Source organism: Coturnix japonica (genome assembly GCF_001577835.2).
Source record: "Coturnix japonica isolate 7356 chromosome 4 unlocalized genomic scaffold, Coturnix japonica 2.1 chr4random350, whole genome shotgun sequence".
Lineage (NCBI taxonomy): Eukaryota > Metazoa > Chordata > Aves > Galliformes > Phasianidae > Coturnix > Coturnix japonica.
This window is the reverse complement of record NW_015439533.1, coordinates 308494-328734: the sequence shown is the minus strand read 5'-3', so window position 1 is coordinate 328734 and position 20241 is coordinate 308494. Positions and strand designations below refer to the sequence as shown.

General features: G+C 69.1%; 4 protein-coding genes across 9 annotated transcripts in view; 2 read left to right on the top strand and 2 right to left on the bottom strand.

Annotated features, from left to right (window-relative positions):
• Positions 1–3555, top strand: part of RTKN (rhotekin) — a 9364-nt gene extending 5809 nt beyond the window's left edge. For 3 of the 4 annotated variants that reach the window (XM_015850206.2, XM_015850203.2, XM_015850205.2), the window contains exons 7-12: positions 705–799; positions 965–1071; positions 1560–1691; positions 1788–1953; positions 2112–2216; positions 2865–3555. In XM_015850206.2, the coding sequence (XP_015705692.1) occupies positions 705–799; positions 965–1071; positions 1560–1691; positions 1788–1953; positions 2112–2216; positions 2865–3217 (958 nt within the window). In that variant the 3' untranslated portion in view covers positions 3218–3555. Of the gene's footprint in view, positions 1–704; positions 800–964; positions 1072–1559; positions 1692–1787; positions 1954–2111; positions 2217–2373; positions 2477–2864 lie in introns of all 4 variants that reach the window. The other variant, XM_015850204.2, reaches the window with a different exon arrangement.
• LOC107306841 (drebrin-like) lies at positions 3529–8234 on the bottom strand. The gene is made up of 14 exons (XM_015850208.2): positions 8059–8234; positions 7375–7427; positions 7173–7285; positions 6947–7021; positions 6344–6481; positions 6185–6262; positions 5959–6110; positions 5776–5830; positions 5482–5556; positions 5256–5388; positions 4447–5181; positions 4243–4337; positions 3957–4011; positions 3529–3875 (listed from the first exon to the last, which is right to left on the bottom strand). Exons 1-14 carry the CDS (start codon positions 8142–8144, stop codon positions 3802–3804), a joined length of 1917 nt encoding a protein of 638 aa, XP_015705694.1. The 5' UTR covers positions 8145–8234; the 3' UTR covers positions 3529–3801.
• Positions 8235–9462: 1228 nt separating this feature from the next.
• LOC107306825 (rho-related BTB domain-containing protein 2-like) lies at positions 9463–15167 on the top strand. Of its 3 annotated transcripts, XM_032441598.1 has the most exons (10): positions 9463–9753; positions 9852–9955; positions 10741–10926; positions 11097–12007; positions 12112–12230; positions 12473–12623; positions 12776–12864; positions 12945–13050; positions 13132–13288; positions 14261–15167. In XM_032441598.1, exons 1-10 carry the CDS (start codon positions 9562–9564, stop codon positions 14439–14441), a joined length of 2196 nt encoding a protein of 731 aa, XP_032297489.1. In that variant the 5' UTR covers positions 9463–9561; the 3' UTR covers positions 14442–15167. The 3 variants fall into 3 exon arrangements, with proteins under 3 accessions (XP_032297489.1, XP_015705667.1, XP_015705669.1); XM_015850181.2 differs by lacking the exon at positions 14261–15167 and having other exon boundaries at positions 9464–9753; positions 13132–14002; XM_015850183.1 differs by lacking the exons at positions 9852–9955; positions 14261–15167 and having other exon boundaries at positions 9644–9753; positions 13132–14002.
• A 183-nt stretch (positions 15168–15350) lies between these two features.
• On the bottom strand, positions 15351–20134 carry WDR54 (WD repeat domain 54). Its single transcript, XM_015850189.2, has 9 exons — positions 19774–20134; positions 19189–19251; positions 18933–18999; positions 18532–18588; positions 18135–18262; positions 16785–16885; positions 16477–16639; positions 16309–16383; positions 15351–15963 (listed from the first exon to the last, which is right to left on the bottom strand). Exons 1-9 carry the CDS (start codon positions 19969–19971, stop codon positions 15832–15834), a joined length of 984 nt encoding a protein of 327 aa, XP_015705675.1. The 5' UTR covers positions 19972–20134; the 3' UTR covers positions 15351–15831.
• Between the last annotated feature and the right edge of the window lie 107 nt (positions 20135–20241).

Genomic DNA, 20241 nt, shown 5'->3' with positions numbered 1-20241 from the left:
GGGGAACAGGGTGGGATGGGGATAGAATGGGGATAGAATGGGGATAGTATGGGGATAGAATGGGGATAAATGGGGATAGTATGGGGATAGAATGGGGATGGAGGTGGGATGGGATGAGGATGGAGATGGGGATGGGGGTAGAGGTGAGATGGAAATGGAATGGGGATGGGATTGGGATGGAGATGGAATGGGGATGGGATGGGGATGGGGATAGAGGTGGGATGGAGATGGAGATGGGAAATGGGGTGGGATGGGGATAGGATGGGGATGGGGATGGAGGTGGGATGGGATGAGGATGGAGATGGGGATGGGAGTGGGATGGGATGAGGATGAGGATGGGGATAGAGGTGGGATGGGGATGGAGGTGGGATGAGATGGGGATGGAGATGGGGATAGAGGTGGGATGGAAATGGAATGGGGATGGGATGGATATGGGGGTGGGGATGACCTGCACCCACGTTACTCCACACCTCCATGTCCCCGTGTCTCCCTATCCCTGTGTCTCAGCGGGGATGGGAGCAGTGATGGGGTTGGAACGGGGCTGAGGATGGGAACGGGATGGGGACAAGGACGGGGTTGGGATGGGGTGGGAGTGGGGTGGAAATAGAAATGGAAATGGATGTTGGCAGACAGGAGCAGGGGGTGCCGATGTGGGGCCGTGGGGCTGTGGGGGGTGCAGTGACGCTCAGCCCCACTCCCTGCAGGGGCCCCAAATATCACCTGCTGGCACACACCGTGCTGTCCCTGGCGGAGGTGCAGGATGGATTCCGCACACACGACCTGGCCATGGCCTGCAGCGGTGAGCACGGCACGGCTGGGGGGGGGGCAGGAAGATGGGGGGGTCCGGGCTGTTCAGGGCCCAAGTGTAGGGATGGGGTCACAGCAAGGCGGGTGGGGGGAGCTGGGGGGTCCTGCCTGTGCTGGGACAGCCCCTGAGTGCACTGTGTGCCCCCTCCCCCCCCAGAGGAGAGCTCCTTCTGGCTGCCGCTGTATGGCAGCATGTGCTGCCGCCTGGCTGCCCAGCCCCACTGCATGGCTGCACAGGTGATGTGTGGCTTCCTGAAGGTGCAGGTGTGTGTTGGGGGTACAGAGGGGTGTGTGGGGCAGGGAGAGATGGGGACAGATGGGGAGGGGATGGGAACTGGGACGTGGAGGGGGTGGTATTGAGGGGAGATGGGAATGGGAGGGGAATGTTGGCAGGATGGGGTGGGGCTGGTGCAAGAGGCTTGGGGATGGGGTGGTGGGTGGATGGATTGCGGGGGGCGGAGGGCACAAGATGGAATGGCAATGAGATGGAATTGGAAGTGAGGGGTGGTGTAACCCACTTTGGGGGGATGGGATGAATTGGGATGGAATGGGCTGGGGCAGGCATGGGAGGTGGAATGCCACCCCACGGTGGGGGTGGGGATGGGTTGGGGTGCCTGTGGGGCCGGGCAGTGCTGTAGCCCCCCCTCTCAGCCATTGGGCTGCGGTGCGATGGTGGGCGATCCCCGCCGTGGGTTTGTGGTGTTGGGGGGGGGGGCTGCCCCCCCCCGTCCTTACGGGCTCCATCCCCGCAGCCGGCGCCGGGTGACCCGCAGGGCTGGGCGCGGCTGTTCTGCGTGTTGCGCGGCACCAACCTGCTGTGCTACCGCCGGGCGCAGGAGGCGGAGGGCGGCGTGCAACCAGCGCTCACCATCGCCATCAACAAGGTGGGGGTCCCGTGGGCTGGGGGCCTCGTGGGGGGGGGTCTCATATGGGGGGGGTCGGGGCGGCGGTGGGCGGGGGCTGACGGCCGTTCCGTGCAGGAGACGCGGATCCGCGCCACGGAGCAGGAGGCGCGGGGCAAATTGCACAGTGTGACCGTCACCAACCGCTACGGGGCCGAGGAGGTGACACACACGCTGCTGCCCGAGAGCCGCGGCGACACGCAGCGCTGGATGGAGGCGTTTTGGCAGCACTTCTACGACATGAGTGCGTGGGGCCGGGCCCGGCAGCGCCCCGGGACACCCCGGCCCGAGACACCCCATCCCGCACCCTCCCCATCCCGCACCCTCCCCATCCCGCACCCTCCCCGTCCCGCACCGTCCCGCCCGGCCGTGCGGTGCTGCAGCCCCCCCCCGTTCCCGCAGGTCAATGGAAGCAATGCTGTGACGAGCTGATGCGCATCGATGCTCCCCCCCCGCGCCGGCCGCCCGCCCCGCTGCCCCGCCAGGGATCGTTGTACCACGAGATGGGTGAGCGCTGCCTCCTCCTCCTCCTCCTTCTGCTGCTCTTCCTCCTTCTCTTCCTCCTGCTCTTCTTCCTCATCCTCCTCTTCCTCCTCCTCCTGCTGCCCGGTTCTCTGCCGTCTGCTCTCCCCGTGTCTCTTCTCCTCCCTGTGCCCGGTGCCAGCGCTGCCCGGCCCGGCCGTTCCCTCGTGCGAGGGGCTCCTGCTGCAGGATAACGCCGTCTCGGCGGAGATCCGCGCTCTGCTCTCCTCCTATTACAGCGACAGGTGACGTACGGGGCCGTGCCGTGTGCGCTCGGTGCTCGGTGCCGGCTGTGGGGCACGGGACGGGACGCGGCTGTGCCGATTACCGGGCACCTCCGGCCGCGTGGTCACGGTGCAGAGCGCGCCGCGGGCGCCCCGGCCGTGGATTAGGGCCCGTCCCGCCCGTTGGCGCGTCCCGCCCCCCCCGGCTCCGGTGCTCGCCCCGTTATTCCCGGTCCCGCTGTCTGACCCCGCTGTAGTGCGCGCCGTGTCCGCCGTGACCGCACCCACTGGGGCGCACCGTGTCCGTGGGGCGCCCCCTCCCTATGACACCCCCCGTCCGTGGGGCGCACCCCCCCCCCCCTCCGCCGCCCCCCGGCTCGTCCCCGCCGCTGACGGTCGTTCCCCGCAGCTATTGACCCTTCCGACGACATCGAGGCGGTGACGGACATCCTGACCCGGCGCGCTGCGGTGCTGGCGGGGGGGGCCCGGGGCTGCCCCCCGTGGCTCTCCCTGTTCGAGGGCCACCACCCCCCGCACGCCGCCCCCCCCCCCGGCTGCAGCCCCCGGCCCCGTGCCCGGCCCCGCACGCTGTCGCTGGACGCGAAGCTCAGCAGCCTGAAGGGCCGAGGCGGAACCCGACGCGCCCCCTCCCCGCGCCCCGCCCGACCCGGCTCCGGCTCTTCCAGCCCCGGCAGCTCCAGCCCCGACACCGAACGCTCCGCCCCCCCGCGCCCTCCCGGCCGCCTCCAGTCCCAGGTGTGAGCTCGGCACCCCCGGGGGGATCTGGGGAGGGGGCACCGCAGGGACGCGCCCCGGGTCGGGTCGGGGATCCCGGTGCTCAGGGCCGCTCTTCTTGGGGAGAAACTGGAACGTCCGGCGCTGGGAGGGATTGGGGGGGGGGGGGGTCGCTCGGAGCCGCAGGGTGGGCTCGGGGCTCCCCCCCTCCCGGATGGTGCTCAGGGCTGACTCCTCGCAATGGGTGGGCGTGGGTCCAGCCCTGGGGGGGTCGGGGCCCCCCCGCTTTATGCCTCACACTCCTAACCGTGGCCAGGACCAGCCAAAGCTCCACCTCGTCCATGTGCATTAAAATTTATTTAACAGCCGCCGCGTCTCATTGGGGCGGGGGGCGCTGCGGGGCTCCCCCGGCGGGGTTTGTGCCCCCCTTCCCCCATCACGGTGCTGCGGCGCTGGGGCTGCGTGGGGCGGCTGCTGCCCAAAGCTGCTGTTCGGGTTATGGGGCGGGGGGCAGTGCGGGCCGCGGTGCCGGGGGGGGCTGCGGGGCAGCCCCGGCTGTGCGGTGCCATGGAGAGCAATGGGGGGGTGTAGTGCTGCTGCCCCCTCCGCAGCTACACAGCGTGTGGGGAGAGCTCCTTGTCCTCGGGCGGGGGGGAAGCGCCGGGGGTCAGGAGCTGGGTGAAACCTGGGGGAGAGGGAGAGGGTGAGGCCGGGTGGGGGGGCGGTGGGGGCTCGGGGAGGTGGGTATGGAGGGGGAGGGGCGTACCCGGCTTGGCTTTGTGCAGCGGCTGCGGCAGGATGGTGGCACCGGGCTCAGTCCCCTGCGGGAGAGCGTCCGGGGGTCCTCAACGCTGAGCCCCCCCACCCCACGCCCCGTGTGTTGCCCCCCACCCCATCCTGCCCTCAGCTTCGGAGCTGCCCCCACCTGCTGCCCAGCAGCCCCAAAACCTCCACACCGCCACCACCCTCTGCCCCCCACCTGGCCCCTTCCATCCACCCCAGCCCCATTAATTACCGCCAACACCATCCCAGTGCCACCAGTTGCCCCATACCTGCTCTGGGGGGTCCCAAGGGGGTGTCCAGCCCCCAGTGCCATTCTGACCCCTGTTGCCCAGCTCTGGTTCCAGCTGGTGCTCCCCAGCTGTCCCTACAGGAGGGGGACACGGCTGAGCCCCCCCCGGACCAGATGCAGGGTGGGGGTACACTGCGAGGGAACCCTGTCCCAGCCCCACTCCGGGGGGGCTCTGTGCACCCACCTTGCTGCAGCTCGCGGGGTGCCAGGCAGGGCACTGCTGCGTCCTTCAGGCCAGGGGGGCTGGGGCTGCGGGGAGGCAGTGGGGCGGGGGGCAGCCCAGGTGGAGGGGGGCCCTCCTGAGGGCTCAAGACCCCCTCGCCCAGCCCCACCGGCAGCTCTGGAGCCCCCCATGCAGGGGGGCTGGGCAACGGGGGGGTGCCCGGGGGGGGGCCCTCCTCATCCAACGGGGTTTTGGGGGGGCTGGGCAGGGGCAGAGCCTCGTCCTCCACGGTGCTGGTGGGGGGCTGCTGGGTGGGGGTGAGGGGTGGCAGCCCCCTGGCGGTGCTGCTGGGGGGGCTCAGCCCCGAAGTGCTGCTGGGGGGCAGAGGCTCCGCCCTGCGAGTGCTGTCAGGGCACCCGGACCCCGGAGGGCTGGGAGGACTCCGCAGCCGGGGGGGGCTGACAGGGGGCCCAGGGGGGCTGATGGGAGACGGAGTCCCCGCCCCCGGGGGTCTGGGGGGGCTCCCCACGGTGGCGCAGGGCGGGCGCCACGTCCCTGTGGGGCTACTGGCATGGGGGGGCCCCGCCCCGGCCGGGCTGGGGGGCGTCCCCAGGGGCCGGCGGGGGCTGGGGGGGGCCGCAGCCTGGAAGGCTCCGGGATCGGGGGGGGTGGGCGAGGTGGGGGTCTCCGGGCGGCGGAAGATGAAGGCGGACTCGGTCAGGCTGCGCTGGTACCGCAGGAACGGGCGGCGGGTGCCTGGGGGGGGGGGGGGGCACGGCCCCCCACCCCCAACCCCCCCCCCCCCCCCCCCCCCCCCCCCCATCACGTACCGGGCCGTGACCCCATGGGGCCGGCGGGCAGCGCGGGGCCCGAAGTGCTGCCCGAGGTGGATCCCGCGCGCTCCCGCTGCCGGAAGAACTCGCGTGGGTTCTGGCTCCGCTGCGCCACCAGCACCGCCGCCTCCTGCAGCCACGGGGGGGTCAGGGGGGAGCGGACACACAGACCCCCCCCCACAGCCCCCGGTGTCTCGTCCCGTCCCGTCCCGTCCCCACTCACCGCCGCCTTCTCAATGGATTCGCTGCGCCGGGAGCGATCCCGCATCGCTGCCTCGTGCTCCCGCTGCTGCTGCTCCTGCGGGGATGGACGGGGGGACGGGGATGGGGATGTGGGGATGGGGATGGATGTGGGGATGGGGATGTGGGACAGAGATGTGGGACGGGGATGGATGTGGGGACAGGGATGTGGGGTGGAGACACAGGTGACACGGACACGGTGACGGAGCCGTGGGGATGGGGACCCGGTGTGGGCACAGCCCCGCGTGGCCCCGCCCCGTCCCGCAGCCCCACGCACCCATCGCTGCTGCTCCTTCCTTCGCTCCTCCGCCTCCAGCCGCGCCTGCTCCTTCCTGCGGGGTCGGGAGCTCAGTGCCGGCCCCGGCTGCGCCCGCGGGTGCCGTGCGTGGGGCGGGGCCACGCGGGGACTGTGAGCACCCGTGGGTGCCGCTCTCGGGGCCGCGGGCAGGTCCCGTCTCACCGCTGCTCCTCGATGAGCTGCTCCTTCTCCCTGCAGCGCCGCTCGCGCTCCGCCGCGTCCCTGCGCTCCTCCTCCATGCGCTCCCTCTCCCATCTCCTGCGCTCCTCCAGCGCCCGGCGCCGCTCTTCCTCCTTCCGCTGCTCCTCCTCGCGCTGCAGCGCAGGGACTCAGCGGGATGGGACCCCGAGACACCCCCCATCCCCCCCCGGCACCCACAGCCCCTCACCTCCGCCTGCGCCCAGAAGGAATCCCGCTTGGTGCGGCGGATCTCCAGCGCCGGGTTGGTCTTACGGTAGTTGGTGCCCTACGGGAGCGGTGGGGCTCGGGCCGAGCTGCTGGACCCACGGGGACCCCCCGCCCCGTCCCGCTTCCCCGCCCCGCTCACCACCAGCTCCTCTCTGTCTGCCGGGGGGCTCCTCCTGGTGGTCGGGGCTGCGGCTGGTGCCAGCTGTGCCAGTGCGCGGCTCAGCCCCTCCTGCGTCACCTCGTCGGCACGACGGGCGCTGAGCACGGCCGTGGCTTCCTGGCAGCGGGATGGGGACAGCGTCGGCCCCACAGCGCCCTGAGCCCCCCCCGGGATCCGCTTCCAAACCGCCCCTGGGGAATCTGGGCACCGTTCCCAGCAGTGCTCAGCAGATCCAGATGTGGGGCCGGATCCAGACGTGGGATCTCACCCCGGGGCGTGCAGGGATGGGGGCACGGGTGGGGGGCAGCCCCAGCCCCACGGCGCAGGGCAGGGCAGGGCAGGGCAGGGCAGGGCAGGGCAGGGCAGGGCGGCCGGGGCCGGGGCTGGGAGCCCAACCACAGCCACAGGGCGGCCAAGGCTGGAACTGGGAGCTGGAACTGGGAGCCGGGAACGGCAGCGCCTGAGTCAGCAGCTCCAGGAATGCACCGCACGCAGCAGCAGGCAAAGGTCGGGGCTGCGGGGCAGGAAGGGGGGGTGGGGTCCCCGGGTCCCCGGACGGACCCCCCCGGGCTCCAGACTCACCTTGAAGAAGGCTCTGATGGCGGGCAGGTGACCGGCACACGCCTGGCGCTGAGACTCGGGCACCTCCTCCCCGACCTGGCACAGCGCGGGGCTCAGAGCTGCGGGCACGGCGCCCACCCAAACCATCCCCGTCCCCCCCAGCGCCCCCAGCCGCCCCCAGCCCAGCCCAGCCCAGCCCAGCCGTGCCCGATGTAGGACGGCACAGCGCAGCCCCCCCCCGGCTCACCCAGCTGATGAGGACGACGCGGGGGGCTCCGCTGCCGGGGTCCCGCACTCGGCACAGCCCGTACATGATGCTGCTGGCACAGAACTTGGCCGCCAGCTCGTCCACGCCGCCGGCTGCGGGAGGGGGATCGGGGGGGGCCGTGAGCGGAGAGACCCCCCACGGACCCCCCCCTCCAGACACAAACCCCCCCCCCCCTGCGTACCTCCCGAGTCCAGCAGCCTGAGGTCATGGTGCTTCTCGTAGGCAAACACGGCCCTGGGGGGGGCGGGGGATGCTCAGCGCCGGGTGAGGGTCGGGCCGGGGCTGGGGGCACACGGGGGCTCGCGGCCGCCGCCCCTCACCCCGCCCCCCGCCCGCCTCAATTCGTGGAAGTGCCGCCGTCATCCGCCCGGGGACAATGGAGCGGCGGGAAGCGCCGTGCCCGCCCCGCCGGGTACCGACATCGGGCGCCCCCCCCCCGGCGGCTCCGCGTCCCGGCGCAGAGGGCGGACGGGCACCGGGCAGAGGGCAGCGGCCGCGCGGCCCCGGACGGAGCGGAGGGCGGGGACGGGGGGGCGGCCCGGACGGCAGCGACGAGCGATCGGGGGGACGGGGGGGCGCGGGGCTCCCACGCGCGGGCGGGGCGGGGTACGGCGGCGGTTCCACGCGTGGGGGCATTGAGAGCGCCCTGCGGGAACCGGGACAACGCGGACCCGCGCCACGTTCCCGGTTCCCCGTTCCCACCCCACGCCCACGGGGTCGCCGCTCCGTCCCGTCCCGGCCCCGCCGCCCCCCGGCCCACGCAGCCCGATCCACGTGCTCGGCCCCGGTGCGCCCCGGAACCCCCCGCCCGGCTCCGCTGCCCGCCCCTCCCGGGACCCCCCGCGTCCCGGCGCCGTCCCCTCACCAGTTGGTGGCCGCCCGTGGGTTGCCCACGTCCTCGCGTGCCGCCAGCAGCGCCAGGCGGTGCCGCTCCAGTCCCGGGGCCCCCATGGTGCTCCCACGGCCCCGCACCGCCCCGCACCGCCCGGCAGCTCCTGCGCGGCCCCGCCCCGGGTTTAGAGCTGGGGAGGGACCGGCGGCACCGGGCGGGACCCGGCGGGGCGGGACGCGCCGGGCAACGAGCCAAAGCCGGGCGGGGCGGGGGGGGGTGATGGGCACCGTGGGTCCCGCGTGGCGCGTTGTGGGGGGGCGGGGCGGCCCCACGCGGTGCCGTGTCCGCGGCGTTCGGTCCCGCTCGGTAACGCGGGGCGGCGCGGAGACACACGCGGTTCCGCTTTTCGGCTCCGGGCCCCACGTTGGGACGCGGGGAACCCACGCGGGGCCGCCCCCACCCGCGGCCGCCCGGCGCCGCTTCCCTTATTTGGTCACCGCGGCCTCAAACCCCAAAGCCCCGAGAGAGCGAAAAAATGCGACGCGGCTGCGGGGGGGGCGGGGGGGAGCGGGGGGTCCGGGGCTCACAGCAGCGGCTCGTGCCCGTCCGCGGTGCGTGGCCCCACCCGCGGCCCCACCGGGGTCCCGTATCCATCCATCAGTGTCCCGTATCCATCCGTGTCCCCGCGCCGTCCCGTGTCCCATCTGTGCCCCGCGTCCATCAGCGCCCCGTGTCCCCATTCGTGCCCCGTGTCCCCATTTATGCCCCGTGTCCCCATCCGTGCCCCACGTCCACGCCGTATCTCACGGCCCTACACGCCCCACGTCCCGGCAGCGCCCCGTCCTCAATGCCCCGACCCCCCTTTGGTCCCCGGTGCCCCCCGTTCCCGCTGTTCCCACTCGTGTCCGCCCCCACGTGCCGTGCTGTGGCCGTTCTTAGCCCCGCTGTGGGCGGACACGAGTGGTCGGTGCTGCCGCTCCGCAGCCACGTGCCACGCGTGGATCCTCGTGTCCCCCCGCAGCCCCGCGTGTCCCCCCCGTGTCCATTTGTCCCCTCGTGTCACTGATGCTCCGTGTCCCCGCTCCCACTCGTGTCCCTGTATCTGTCCCTGTTCCCCCCCGTCCACGCTCCGCGGGTGGCCGTGCGAAGGGGGCGTGGCTTTGTAGCATGGCCCCGCCCACAAGGGGCGTGGCTTACAGAGTGGCCACGCCCACAAAGGGGCGTGGCTTGGACGCATTGGTGGTCACGTGTTCGCGGCGCCCCCTGGCGGCGCCCCTTTGTCTGCGCGCGGGCGGGGCACGGAGGGGGCGTGGCTCGGAGAGGCCCAATGGGCGTGGCGCGATGAGGGCGGGGAGGGTTTTGATTGGTTGAAAACAAGGGGCGGGGCTCAGAGGGCGGGGCCTGGGGGTGAAAGCTCGCATCCCATTGGCTGATAGGCGGAGGGGGGCGTGGCTGGGCGGCAGCTAACGGGCTCGGGCGGCGGCACGGCGGAGATGGGCGGGGGGCGGCGGTGAGAAGCGGCCGGGACCCCCCTCCATGGACCTGGACGTGGATTACGAGAGGCCAAACGTAGAGACCATCAAGTGCGTCGTGGTGGGGGACAACGCGGTGGGCAAGACCCGGCTCATCTGCGCCCGTGCCTGCAACGCTACGCTGAGCCAATACCAGCTGCTGGCGACACACGTGCCCACCGTGTGGGCTATTGACCAGTACCGGGTGTGTCAGGAGGTGCGTGAACGGGGGCGGCGGGGATGGGGGGGGGGGGGCTCCCCTCAGGGCTCCGCTCAACGCCTCCCTCCGCCCCCCCTCCCCGCCCCCCCCCCAAGGTGCTGGAGCGCTCCCGAGATGTGGTGGATGAGGTCAGTGTGTCCCTCCGCCTATGGGACACCTTCGGAGACCACCACAAGGACCGGAGGTTCGCTTATGGCAGGTACAAAGAGGGACCCCAAAGGGAAGCGAGACCCCCAGGACAAAGAGCCATATGGGGGAGGGGGTCCCAGAGGGGTTAGAAGGCTGTTGGGGACCCCCATGCTGTGGGGGGGGCTGCAGGACACACTTGGTTCAGTCCCACCCCATAGGGTCCCATCCCACCCCATAGGGTCCCATCCCACCCCATAGGGTCCCATCCCACCCCATAGGATCCTGTCCCACTGTAGGATGCCCCATGGCTGAGTAAAGGAAGGTCTGACCCCCCCACGCAGTGCCCAGGCTGTAAACAAGCCCAGCCCTCAGCCCCTGGCACGGCCCCGCTGCTATCGTTGCCCCTGTGCCAGCTCTATGTGGCACACACTCCTTGCCCCTCTATAGGGCTGAGGGCACACAGGGTTGGGGGTGGCTGGGCTGAGGGGGGTGGTGTGGGGAATAACACACTATGGGGTGCCCGTGCCCACCCTGTGACCCCCTGTTGCTGTTCTGTAGGGCTGTGGGTGCAGGCATCGCTCACAGCTCCCGTGCTGGCGGGGGGCCCGAGGTGGTGTCTATCTTGGTCCTGGCACCGGCCCGGCTCCAGCACGGCTCCCAGTCATGTCCTGGGCAGAACACAGCCCTGGCTTTGGGGCTGCTCCTGACACCCAGCTGGACCCCCCTATGGGGCACGGTGTGGGGCTGGGTCCCCTCTGCTGCCACCCGGGGGTATCTCCACGCTGGTGCCCAGGAGGCCGATGCAGGGCTCTGACCTTCCTCCTCCTCCTCCTCCTCCTCCTGTTGCTGGCCCAGGTCGGACGTGGTGGTGCTCTGCTTCTCGCTGGCCAACCCCAACTCCCTGCGCCACGTGAAGACCATGTGGTACCCCGAGATCAAACACTTCTGCCCGCGGACGCCCGTCATCCTGGTGGGCTGCCAGCTGGACCTGCGCTACGCAGACCTGGACGCCGTCAACCGCGCCAGGCGCCCCTTGGCCAAGTGAGGCTGTGCTGGGCGGGGGGTGGTGGGGTGGGGGGTGGCCGGGCTGGGTCCTCTACGTTCAGCAGGTCCCCCCCCTCATTCACGGGGTCCCCTGTGCTCTCTGGGTCCCCCATTGTCAGTGGGTCCCACGCATGGTGATGAGCCCCGCCCCGTCCGTCCCCTTTCAGGCCCATCCGACCCACGGACATCCTGCCCCCGGAGCGGGGCCACGAGGTGGCCAAGGAGCTGGGCGTCCCCTACTACGAGACCAGCGTGGTGGCCCAGTTTGGCATCAAGGACGTGTTTGACAACGCCATCCGAGCCGCCCTGATCTCCAGAAGACATCTGCAGTTCTGGAAATCTCATTTGAAGAAGGTCCAAAAACCTTTGCTTCAGGCTCCATTCCTACCTCCAAAGCCCCCCCCGCCGGTCATCCGCATCCCCGAGCCGCCCTCCAGCCGCGCCTGGGGCCCCGCCGCGCTGTTCTGCACCCCGCTGTGCGCCGACGTGGTGTTCCAGCTGCAGGGCGGGCAGCGCGTCTTCGCGCACCGCGTCTACCTGGCCACGTCCTGCTCCAAGTTCTACGACCTCTTCACCCTGGAGGGGCCGCCGGGGACGGGCAAGGAACCGGCCGCCCGCGCCCGCAGCCTGGACGGGGAGCGGGGGGTGCTGGGCGACGGGCCGCGGGCCGCGCTGCGGGCGGCGCAGAGCGACGAGGCGCTGCGGGCGGCGCCGGGGGACGGAGCCCGAGATCTGTCCGCGTGGGGCCGAGGCTTCGTCAGCATGAGGCGGGAGCTGGTGGCCGACCCGGTGGCCGGGAGGGAGAAGCGGATGACGGTGGTGCGCATGGACCGCTCGGTGGCGGCGGAGCCGTTCCGCGCCGTGCTGGAGTATCTGTACACCGGGCGGCTGGAGCAGGCGAGAGGAGACCTGATGCAGGTGGCCACCATCGCCGAGCTGCTGGAGGTGTTCGACCTGCGCATGATGGTGGCCAACGTGCTCAACAAGGAGAGCTTCATGAACCAGGAGATCACCAAAGCCTTCCACGTGCGCCGTGCCAACCGCATCAAGGAGTGCCTGGGGAAGGGCGTCTTCGCAGGTAACGGGGCGACCAACCGGGGCCAACCTCCGCTACGGCCCCAACCTCCCCATCCCCCCCCGCCCCTCGCCCCCCCGTCCCCACTCCGCATCCGTGTCCCCCAGACGTTGTGTTCCGCGTGGACGACGGGGCCGTGCCGGCCCACAAACCGCTGCTGATCGCCGGCTGCGACTGGATGATGGCCATGTTCCGGGGCGCGTTCCGGGAGAGCTACGCGGCCGAGGTGAGGGCGGGGGGCGGCGGGACGGGGCTGCCGTGGGGAGCGGCCGGCACGGCCCCGTGCGACCCTGAGCTCGGCCCTGGACGCGTGGGTTGTTGTGGGGGTCCCTGTGGGGGGGGTCCCTGTGGGGGGGGTCCGTGTGGGGGGGGTCCCCGTGTGGGGGTCCCCGTGTGGGGGTCCCTGTGGGGGGGTCCCTGTGGGGTCCGTCCTTCCCGCAGCTCCGGTCCCCGCTCCCCGTCCCTCAGGTCTCCCTGCCGGGCACCAACTGCGCGTGTCTGCGCGCCGTCCTCGACTTCCTCTACACCGGGGTCTTCACGCCCACGCCCGACCTGGACGCCATGGAGCTGCTCATCCTCACCAACCGCCTCTGCCTGCCCCGGCTGCAGGCGCTCACAGGTGAGACCCCCCCCATCCCCCCCTGCCCGGCCGCCCATTGACGTCAGCTGTCGATACGATCCGGGCTGGGATCGATGCGGCCCCGGGCGCTCGTTACGTCAAACCGCTCCATCCCGGCGTAACCCCGCGCCCCCGGCCCGGTCCCCCCGCAGAGCAGTACGCGGTGGACGAGCTGCTCCGCGCCTTCATGCAGCAGGTGGAGATCGACGAGCAGGTGATCATCTACCTGGAGATGACACAGGTAATGGATGGGGGGGGGGGGCTGGGGGGGCTGCGGGGCGCTGCCCCCGGCTCGGTCCGACCCCACGCGCGTCCCCGCAGTTCCACAACGCGCGGCAGTTGGCGGCGTGGTGCCTGCACTACATCTGCACCAACTACAACAGCGTGTGCCGCCGCTTCCCCCGCGAGATGAAGTTCATGTCCGCAGGTAGGGACGGGCGGGGGGTTGTTGGGGGGGTGTTGGGGGGTGTTGGGGGTCCGGGTGCGCACTGAGCCCCGCACCACGCAGAGAACCGGGCGCACTTTGAGCGGCACCGCTGGCCGCCGGTGTGGTACCTGAAGGAGGAGGACCATTACCAGCGGGCGAAGAAGGAACGGGAGCGCGAGGAGCAGCTGCAGCGCAAGCAGCACACCCGCAGCAAGTGGTGCTTCTGGCGGCCATCGCCGCACGTCTCCTGAGCTGCCCCCAGGGCCGGGGGCACGGCCGGGATGCGGGGCCGGGCTGCTGCGGGACCGGGCTGCTGCGGGGCCGAGCCGTGCCGGCTGGTTGTGGCTCTCCGCCCCCGGAGCCGCTGCCTGTTTACAGCCCCGTCCCCGGTTCCGGGCTCCCGCCGCCGCCGCCGCTCTGGTTTACAGCCCCCGCGTTGCGGTGCTGAGCCGGCAGGACTCCCCCCCTCACCGGTGCTACCTCCGACCGAGCAGTATTGTGGGGCTGGGGTCCTGCCGGCCGCTCGGCAGGGTGCTGGCCCAGGCTGGGTGCTCCCGGCCGGGCTCTCTGGTGCTGAATTATCCCCCCAGCCCCCGTTCTGTGCCAGCAGAGCTGGGGGCCAAGCTGTGAGCAGGGCATGAGGGGAGAGGCGGCGGGCGGCCCGGCTCGTCCCGCTCATCTCCGTGCCTTGGACGCATCCCGGCCCCGCCGGGGGTCCCGGTGTTTGCGTCCCCCGCTGCACAACCCTTTGTACAACGACCCTTTGTACAACGACCCTTTGTACAACGACCCTTTGTACAACACTTTTCTACTCCGCTCGTCCCATCCCAGCACAACCCCCCGGGCGCCCGCGCCCGCATCAAGGGCTGTTTGTCCCCCCCCTCCCCGAGCACTGTGAGCGGGGTGCCTCACCGCGCCCGTTTTAACCTTTAATAAAACCTTTTGTAACGGGGCCGCCTCCCCCTCCCCGCACTGACACAGCGACACGGCACAGAGAGCAGCAAAGGGATGGAGCTCGGGTCGGGGGTGTTTATTGGGGTGTGGAGGGTGATGGCAGCTGGGGGAGCACAACTGGGAGGGCAGCACGGGGATGTAACATGAATGGGGTTGGGGCTCAGTGCTGATGGTGAGAATGGGGCACGTGGGGGATGCGGGGCAGAAGGGCCCCCCCCCATCACTGTGAGGCTCTACCCTGCAGCAGGAGCTGGAGCAGCAGGAGCTGGAGCAGCAGCAGCAGCAGCAGCAGCAGCAGCAGCAGCAGCAGCAGCAGCAGCAGCAGCCTGGCCCAGGGCCGGATCCCATCAGTGCTGGAGCTGCAGGAAAAGCTCCCGCAGGGCTGTGCCGGACCCAGGAGCTGCAGGAAGCTCCCACCCTGCCCAGCAAAGGGCTGAGCGGGGCTGAGCTCCCCCGGCCCCACACGCACCCCCTGCTCTGTTGGGCCCTGGGAATAGAGCCAGCAGTTTGGCCCTGCTGCAGCCGGCAGGGAAAGCTGGGACACAGAGCTCCATGACACAGAGGGGACACAGAGGGGCAGTGGTGGCAGCACGGGGGGAGCTCCAGCACAGAGCGTGCCCCCCCTTCCAGCACAGCCCCTTGTGGGCCCAGCTCCCGGCCCATGGGGGGACAGCAGGGCCATGGGGGGACAGCAGGACCATGGGGGGACAGCAGGGCCATGGCTGTGCACAGTGACCTCGCAGCCTGCCCCCGGTGCACGCAGCCGTCCCAGCAGAGCACAGCGCAGCCTCTGCTTTCTGCAGCACAGGAGCACAGCTGCAGCCTCTGTCTGCTGAGCACAGCAGTGGTGCTACGTGCCCGCAGAGCTGGCAGGGTGTGAGTCCTGGCCTTGCCCTGCTGTGTGCCCCGAGCAGGGGCGGCCCGTGCTGCGGCACCCATGGGTGCGGCTGCCTGGGGTGGGAACGGCTGCTGCAACCCACCCGGCCGGAGCAGCACGTAGCACAGGTTGGGCCTGGATCCCGTCCTGCCTGAAGGTGCCGTGGGGAAGAGAGGAGTCAGCTCCGCTCCTCCCCGCAGGGAATGGATGGGAATGCCGCTATGGGAATGGATGGGAATGCCACTATGGGAATGGATGGGAATGCTGCTTGGGAATGGTATTGGGAATGCTGATTGGGAATGGAATGCGAATGCCGTTATGGAATGGATGGGAAATGCGCTATGGGACGATGGATGTGAATTGCTATGGAAGTGGAATGGGATGCTGCTATGGAAATGGATGGAATGGCTGCTGATGGAAATGGATGGCGAAGTGCATTATGGGAATGGATGGGTAATGCTGCTTATGGGAATGGATGGGAATGCTGCTATGGGAATGGATGGGAATGCTGTTATGGGAATGGATGGGAATGCTGCTATGGGAATGGATGGGAATGCTGCTATGGGAATGGATGGGAATGCTGCTATGGGAATGGACGGGAATGCCGCTACTGGAGCCCTGGGGGGGGCTGCTGCTGCTCAGCCACAGAACCTCAGCTGCATCCTCCTCCCAGGGAGGGCTCAGGATGGGGTGGGGGGGCAGCTTTGGGCCCAGGGACCCGCAGTGCTGCAGAGCTGGGTCCCACAGCGCCAGCACAGCTCGCAGCCCGTGCTCTCCATGTGCAGACGTGCCACACCGAGGGCAGGGCTGCTTTGGGAGGGACCGATCTCGGCTCCATCTGCGGGCAGAATCCCACCCTGCCGGGGCACGGCGCTGTGCTGCAGGTGGGAGGGCTGCAGGCGGCCCAGCTCTGCCTGCCGCAGCCCCAGGGCAGCCCGCACGGCTCACAGCTACACCTGGCTGTAGCAGAAGATCTCGCTGAGGTCGTAGCCCGTCACTGCGAAGGAGTTTCCCTCCGGGTCACAGAAACGGGCTCCGCAGATCTGGGTGTCGGTGACGCACTCGGCGTGGCAGTGCTCCATCTGCAGGGATGCAATGAGGGGAGCAGTTAAGTGAGCACAGCCTGAGCCCCCTGAGCAAGGGGCAGGAAGGGGAGCAGAGCTGGGCTGGCAGCACGTGCCTATGACTGGCACATAGGCACATATATCACAGCCCAGGAACTGCTCCTCTCCTGTGCCCCACCAGGATGGTGCCAACAGGAGGAGGAGCTGAACCACTGCAGCAGCTCAGGCTGGGCCCGGCCGGGTTTCCATGCAGCAGTTCAACGCTCCGACCCCTCGTGGCAGGAGATGTAACCCCACAGCACCGAGCCGTGGTGCCAACAGGACCCCCAGGATCCCCACCACCTGCTGGTGTCTCACACTCACCTCAACATCATTGGTGTCTGGGTTCCTGCTGAGCTTCCAGACGTGAACGAAGGAGTCCTCTGCACCTGACAGCAGCTGCAGGGGGAAGGCAGAGAGGCCGTGGGCACAGCGGGGTGAGTACAGAGCACAGAGCAGCCCCCACCCTGCTCCGTGCCCACAAGGCTGTACCTTTCCCGTGGCTGGAGCCAGGTCCAGGGCGTAGATCCATCGTGCGTGTGCATTGACCTCAGCTCGCAGGCTGCCCGTCGCTGCCTCGTACAGCCGGATCTGCCCGCTGCCGTAGCCAGCAGCAATGATCCCATTCCAAAGCCTCACGGAGGAGCAGGTCCAGCTGGGAAACGGGGGTGCGGGTCACCTCCCACCTCCAGGTTGCACACTTACATGCGGGGCTGTATAACCCCCCTGGCCCGACTCACACGAAGCCCTGGCGTGCTCTGGCCGGGCACGTGGGGTATCACCTCCCAGCCAGGACTTACCCAAAGGCCGGGATCCTGTTGAGCAGGGAAAACTCCTCCCCGGAGCTCCACACACACAGCGTCCCACCATCATCAGCGGTCACCAGGTCCCCGGCCCCGTCCTGTGGGAGCAGATTGGGGTCAGCGGTGCCGCGGGGCAGCCAGCAGCACAGGGCAGTGAGCTGCTGAGCGATGCCAGGCAGAAGCTGCTGCCGCCAGCACAGCCGGTGCAGCTGCACGTCAAAGCCACAACCTGCAGCACAAGCCTCAAGTTCAACTGCCCGCAGAAACTGCTGCCATCCTGTGGGAGAGGAAGGCTGAGCCGTGATGGTGAGTTTCACTTTGAACACATCGATGTCTGGCAGTGTGAATTACACACGGGAAATCTATGAGGACCGTTCCTGCGCCTCCTCCATCTGCTTTGGAGCCCCCCACACTTCACCCCAGCACCGCTGTGCTCTCAGGCTTCACAGTAAGTCCCTCTGTCCCTCTGCTCACTGCGGAGCACAGCGGTGTGTTGGAGGAGTCAGGCAGAGCAGGACAGCAGAGCGGCTCTCACAACCAAGCTCGATATCCAGGCTAATTGGGAACGAGCTCCAAGCAATTAATTGTTCCAGGGAGTCCCAAACGCAGAGAAAGTTAAATGCACCTCATTAGAGAAAGTGTATCAAAGCGTCCTCACTGGGAAAGACGCAGCCGTTAATGAAGAAGCCAATTAGTGCGTCTGCAGAGATGTGACACAGAAGGAACCAAAGGAAGCCCCATCCCGACTTCAGGCTGAGCTCTGTAATTGGGCAGAGCTGTTCCATGCAGCCTCAGCTCCCCCAGCTCCCCGGTGCCCAGGATCCCCGTGTAGATGGGCAGGGATGGGGCAGCGCCCTCCCCTCACCCCCCTACTCGGGAGGGACTGTGCCAGTAGCTCCCTAATGGTGGGAACCTGCACTCTGCTGTGTTTATTCACGGCCGGTTTTGCTCGCTTGCTCTTGTTACAAGTCGGGTCTTTAGCTTTCAATAGCTCTTCTGTGTCCTGGCACGCACCCTGATGCATCACAGGGGATTCTCTGGCAATTAGTCACACTCTCTCAGTCACTCTTTGTGTACAAGGGCCTCAGCTCCTCATCCCTGTCAGACGGTCTCTGGTCTCTGCCTCGGCACTTTGTCTTTCCCAGGATCTGGCCAACCAGGACCGAGACTCAGCCCCCCACAAAGCGCTGCCTGCAGGCGGCCGGGGCCAGGCTGGGCATGGAGGGCACCGTACCATGTGTCAGGATGGTCCCAGGCAGTCACAGAGCCAAGGGTCAGCTGCAGCCCCCCGTACCCCCCTGCCATAGCACACTTTGGCCCAGCAGCTGCAGACACACACACACATACCGGTGCCTGGCCCAGCTCGGCAGCGATGTCGGTGATGGCGTCGTGGTGCTCCTTCAGGACCTCACTCACCGTGATGTTGGTCCCTTTGTGGGGGATGTCGAACACCAGCACCATCCCAGAGGACAGCCCTGCAGAAGGACATTGAAGGAGCTGTCGGCAGGGATGCTGCTGCCCTGCTGCCCCAGCACCCAGCCCTCAGCCCACACTGTGTCTGCAGCCACCCTACACTCTGTCCCAGGTCCCACATGAGGTTTGCTCACACACAGCAGTTCCCTGCACGATCCACGAGGTGAGCACAGCTCCTTTGGCTGCCACAATGTCACCCTGCTTCACCCAGGGCTACACAAACGCCACCCGGTGCAGCCCTGCCCGCTCCTGCTCCCACTGCTCCACTCACCCACGCAGATGAAACGTTCTCCTGCTGCAGCGATCCCTCGGGCAAACACGGCTTGTGCTGGAAGGGAACCAGGAGCTGGTTGCAGGCTGCAGCAGCTCACATCAGCACCAGGATGTTGGTGTGGGTGCCATCCCCGCTGCAGTTGCCACAATGGGTCCCCATCCACCCACCCCGAGTGGATGCTGGGGATACCAGTGGAGCCGGGGTGATGCAGAACCCCCCCCCCCAGAGCCTTCTGCTGAGCTGCTGAGTGCTCCTGGCCTGGCTCAGTCCAGCCCAGACACAGGAGCAATGCTGTGGGTGTCTCCAGGCAGCAGGGACAGGAATGCTTGGTCTCACAGCCCTGGGAACAGTGGGTAGAGCCCGGGGGCTCCTCGCTGCGCTCCTGCTGTGGGATTTACCTGGAGGGTGCTCTGTGGTGTCCAGTGCGTGCCAATACACCATGATGGATCCATCTGACTCATACATCTGGATAGAGGAACAAAAAGATGAATGAGACCCGGACAGTTGCGAAGCTCCTACAGCCTCATGCTCCACCACTGCCCCAAGGGATCCCCAAAGGGAGCAGGATGGCTCTGATTACCCAGCCCTGAGCCCAGCGAGGCCACCTTCCCATCGCTGTGAGTGTTTGTCACCCCGTGCAGTGTGACTCCTCACCTGGATGCCTTTCTGGCAGGTCAGCACCAGCAGGATGCGGGTCGGCAGGACACACCAGGCGGCCTGAAAGGAAGCAGAGCTCAGCAGGGACCAGCAGCCCCGGCTGCACCCTGAGGCTTTGGGCTCCTGTTGACCATGGCAGGAGCTGGGCTCGGATCCCTCAGGGACCCTCCGAGTCTGTTCCGGAGGCTCGTTCTCTCAGTGCTCCTTACGGCTCCTTTCCAGCCCGAGATGCTCAGTGTGTCCGTGTGCTGTAACACCGCGTGCTCCCGCCCCGCTCCCAGCAGCTCCCCGCCGTGTCCCTACAGGTTGTGCTCGGTTCTTCCCCTCCCTTGGCCCCAGCACCTCGTGCTCAGCCCCGTCCATGTGTGTCCCGGTCCTGGCACCCGCCCGCGGCACCGCGGAGCCGCCAGCAGCGCCGTGCCAAGGAAACGGCCGGGGCTGCCAGGAGCGAAACCAGAACCGACCCGAGGTCACGGTGACCGCCCGGCCCGGCCCCGAAGCCGCCCCCTTCCCCGCCCCCGCCCCCGGTTCCCGTTCCCGTCCCCGTTCCCGTCCCGGCCGAGGCGCACCGCGGGGTCCCACCTGCGTGACCAGCGCCGCCCCCCCCGGCCGGGGCTGCAGCTGCCGCTGGGCGCCGCCCGCGCTGAGCACCGACACCGAGTGTCCGTGCACCGTAACGAGGGACGCGGCCGGTCGGTGCGGCGGGCGGAGCACGCTCAGGTTGTTGTACAGCGCCGACGAGCCGCTGCGCAGCGCCAGGCTCTTGTCCCGGCGGTACATGGCGGCCAAGGGGACGGACCCGGCCCGGGAACGGGAACGGTCCCGGTAACGGTCCTGGTCCCGGTAACGGTCCCGCTCAGCCGCTGCCCGCCGTAACCATGGCGCTGTGATGACGACATCACGAAGCGACGATACTCGGGACCGGCGTTGCCGTTGAGACCGAGACGCCGCCGGGCGGAAAAGGGTGAGAGGGGCGGGGGGAGATCGGGGGGACGCGGGGCCGCAGGGCACAGCCGGGCCGGGAGGGGCACAGCCCGGTCCCGCCGCCCC

Excerpts from the sequence above, each read along its gene's own strand:
- LOC107306841 (XM_015850208.2), bottom strand. The coding sequence starts at position 8,144 with ATGGGGGCCCCGGGACTGGAGCGGCACCGCCTGGCGCTGCTGGCGGCA. Across the intron at positions 7,286-7,374 it reads CAGGCTGCTGGACTCGGGAG|CCGGCGGCGTGGACGAGCTG; the intron begins GTACGCAGGGGG and ends CCCCTCCCGCAG. Across the intron at positions 4,338-4,446 it reads ACCCCGCGAGCTGCAGCAAG|GGACAGCTGGGGAGCACCAG; the intron begins GTGGGTGCACAG and ends CCCCTCCTGTAG.
- LOC107306825 (XM_032441598.1), top strand. The coding sequence starts at position 9,562 with ATGGACCTGGACGTGGATTACGAGAGGCCAAACGTAGAGACCATCAAG. Across the intron at positions 12,624-12,775 it reads CCGGCTGCAGGCGCTCACAG|AGCAGTACGCGGTGGACGAG; the intron begins GTGAGACCCCCC and ends GTCCCCCCGCAG. Across the intron at positions 13,051-13,131 it reads GATGAAGTTCATGTCCGCAG|AGAACCGGGCGCACTTTGAG; the intron begins GTAGGGACGGGC and ends CGCACCACGCAG.
- WDR54 (XM_015850189.2), bottom strand. The coding sequence starts at position 19,971 with ATGTACCGCCGGGACAAGAGCCTGGCGCTGCGCAGCGGCTCGTCGGCG. Across the intron at positions 19,252-19,773 it reads GGGCGGCGCTGGTCACGCAG|GCCGCCTGGTGTGTCCTGCC; the intron begins GTGGGACCCCGC and ends GCTTCCTTTCAG. Across the intron at positions 16,640-16,784 it reads AACAGGATCCCGGCCTTTGG|CTGGACCTGCTCCTCCGTGA; the intron begins GTAAGTCCTGGC and ends CCCGTTTCCCAG.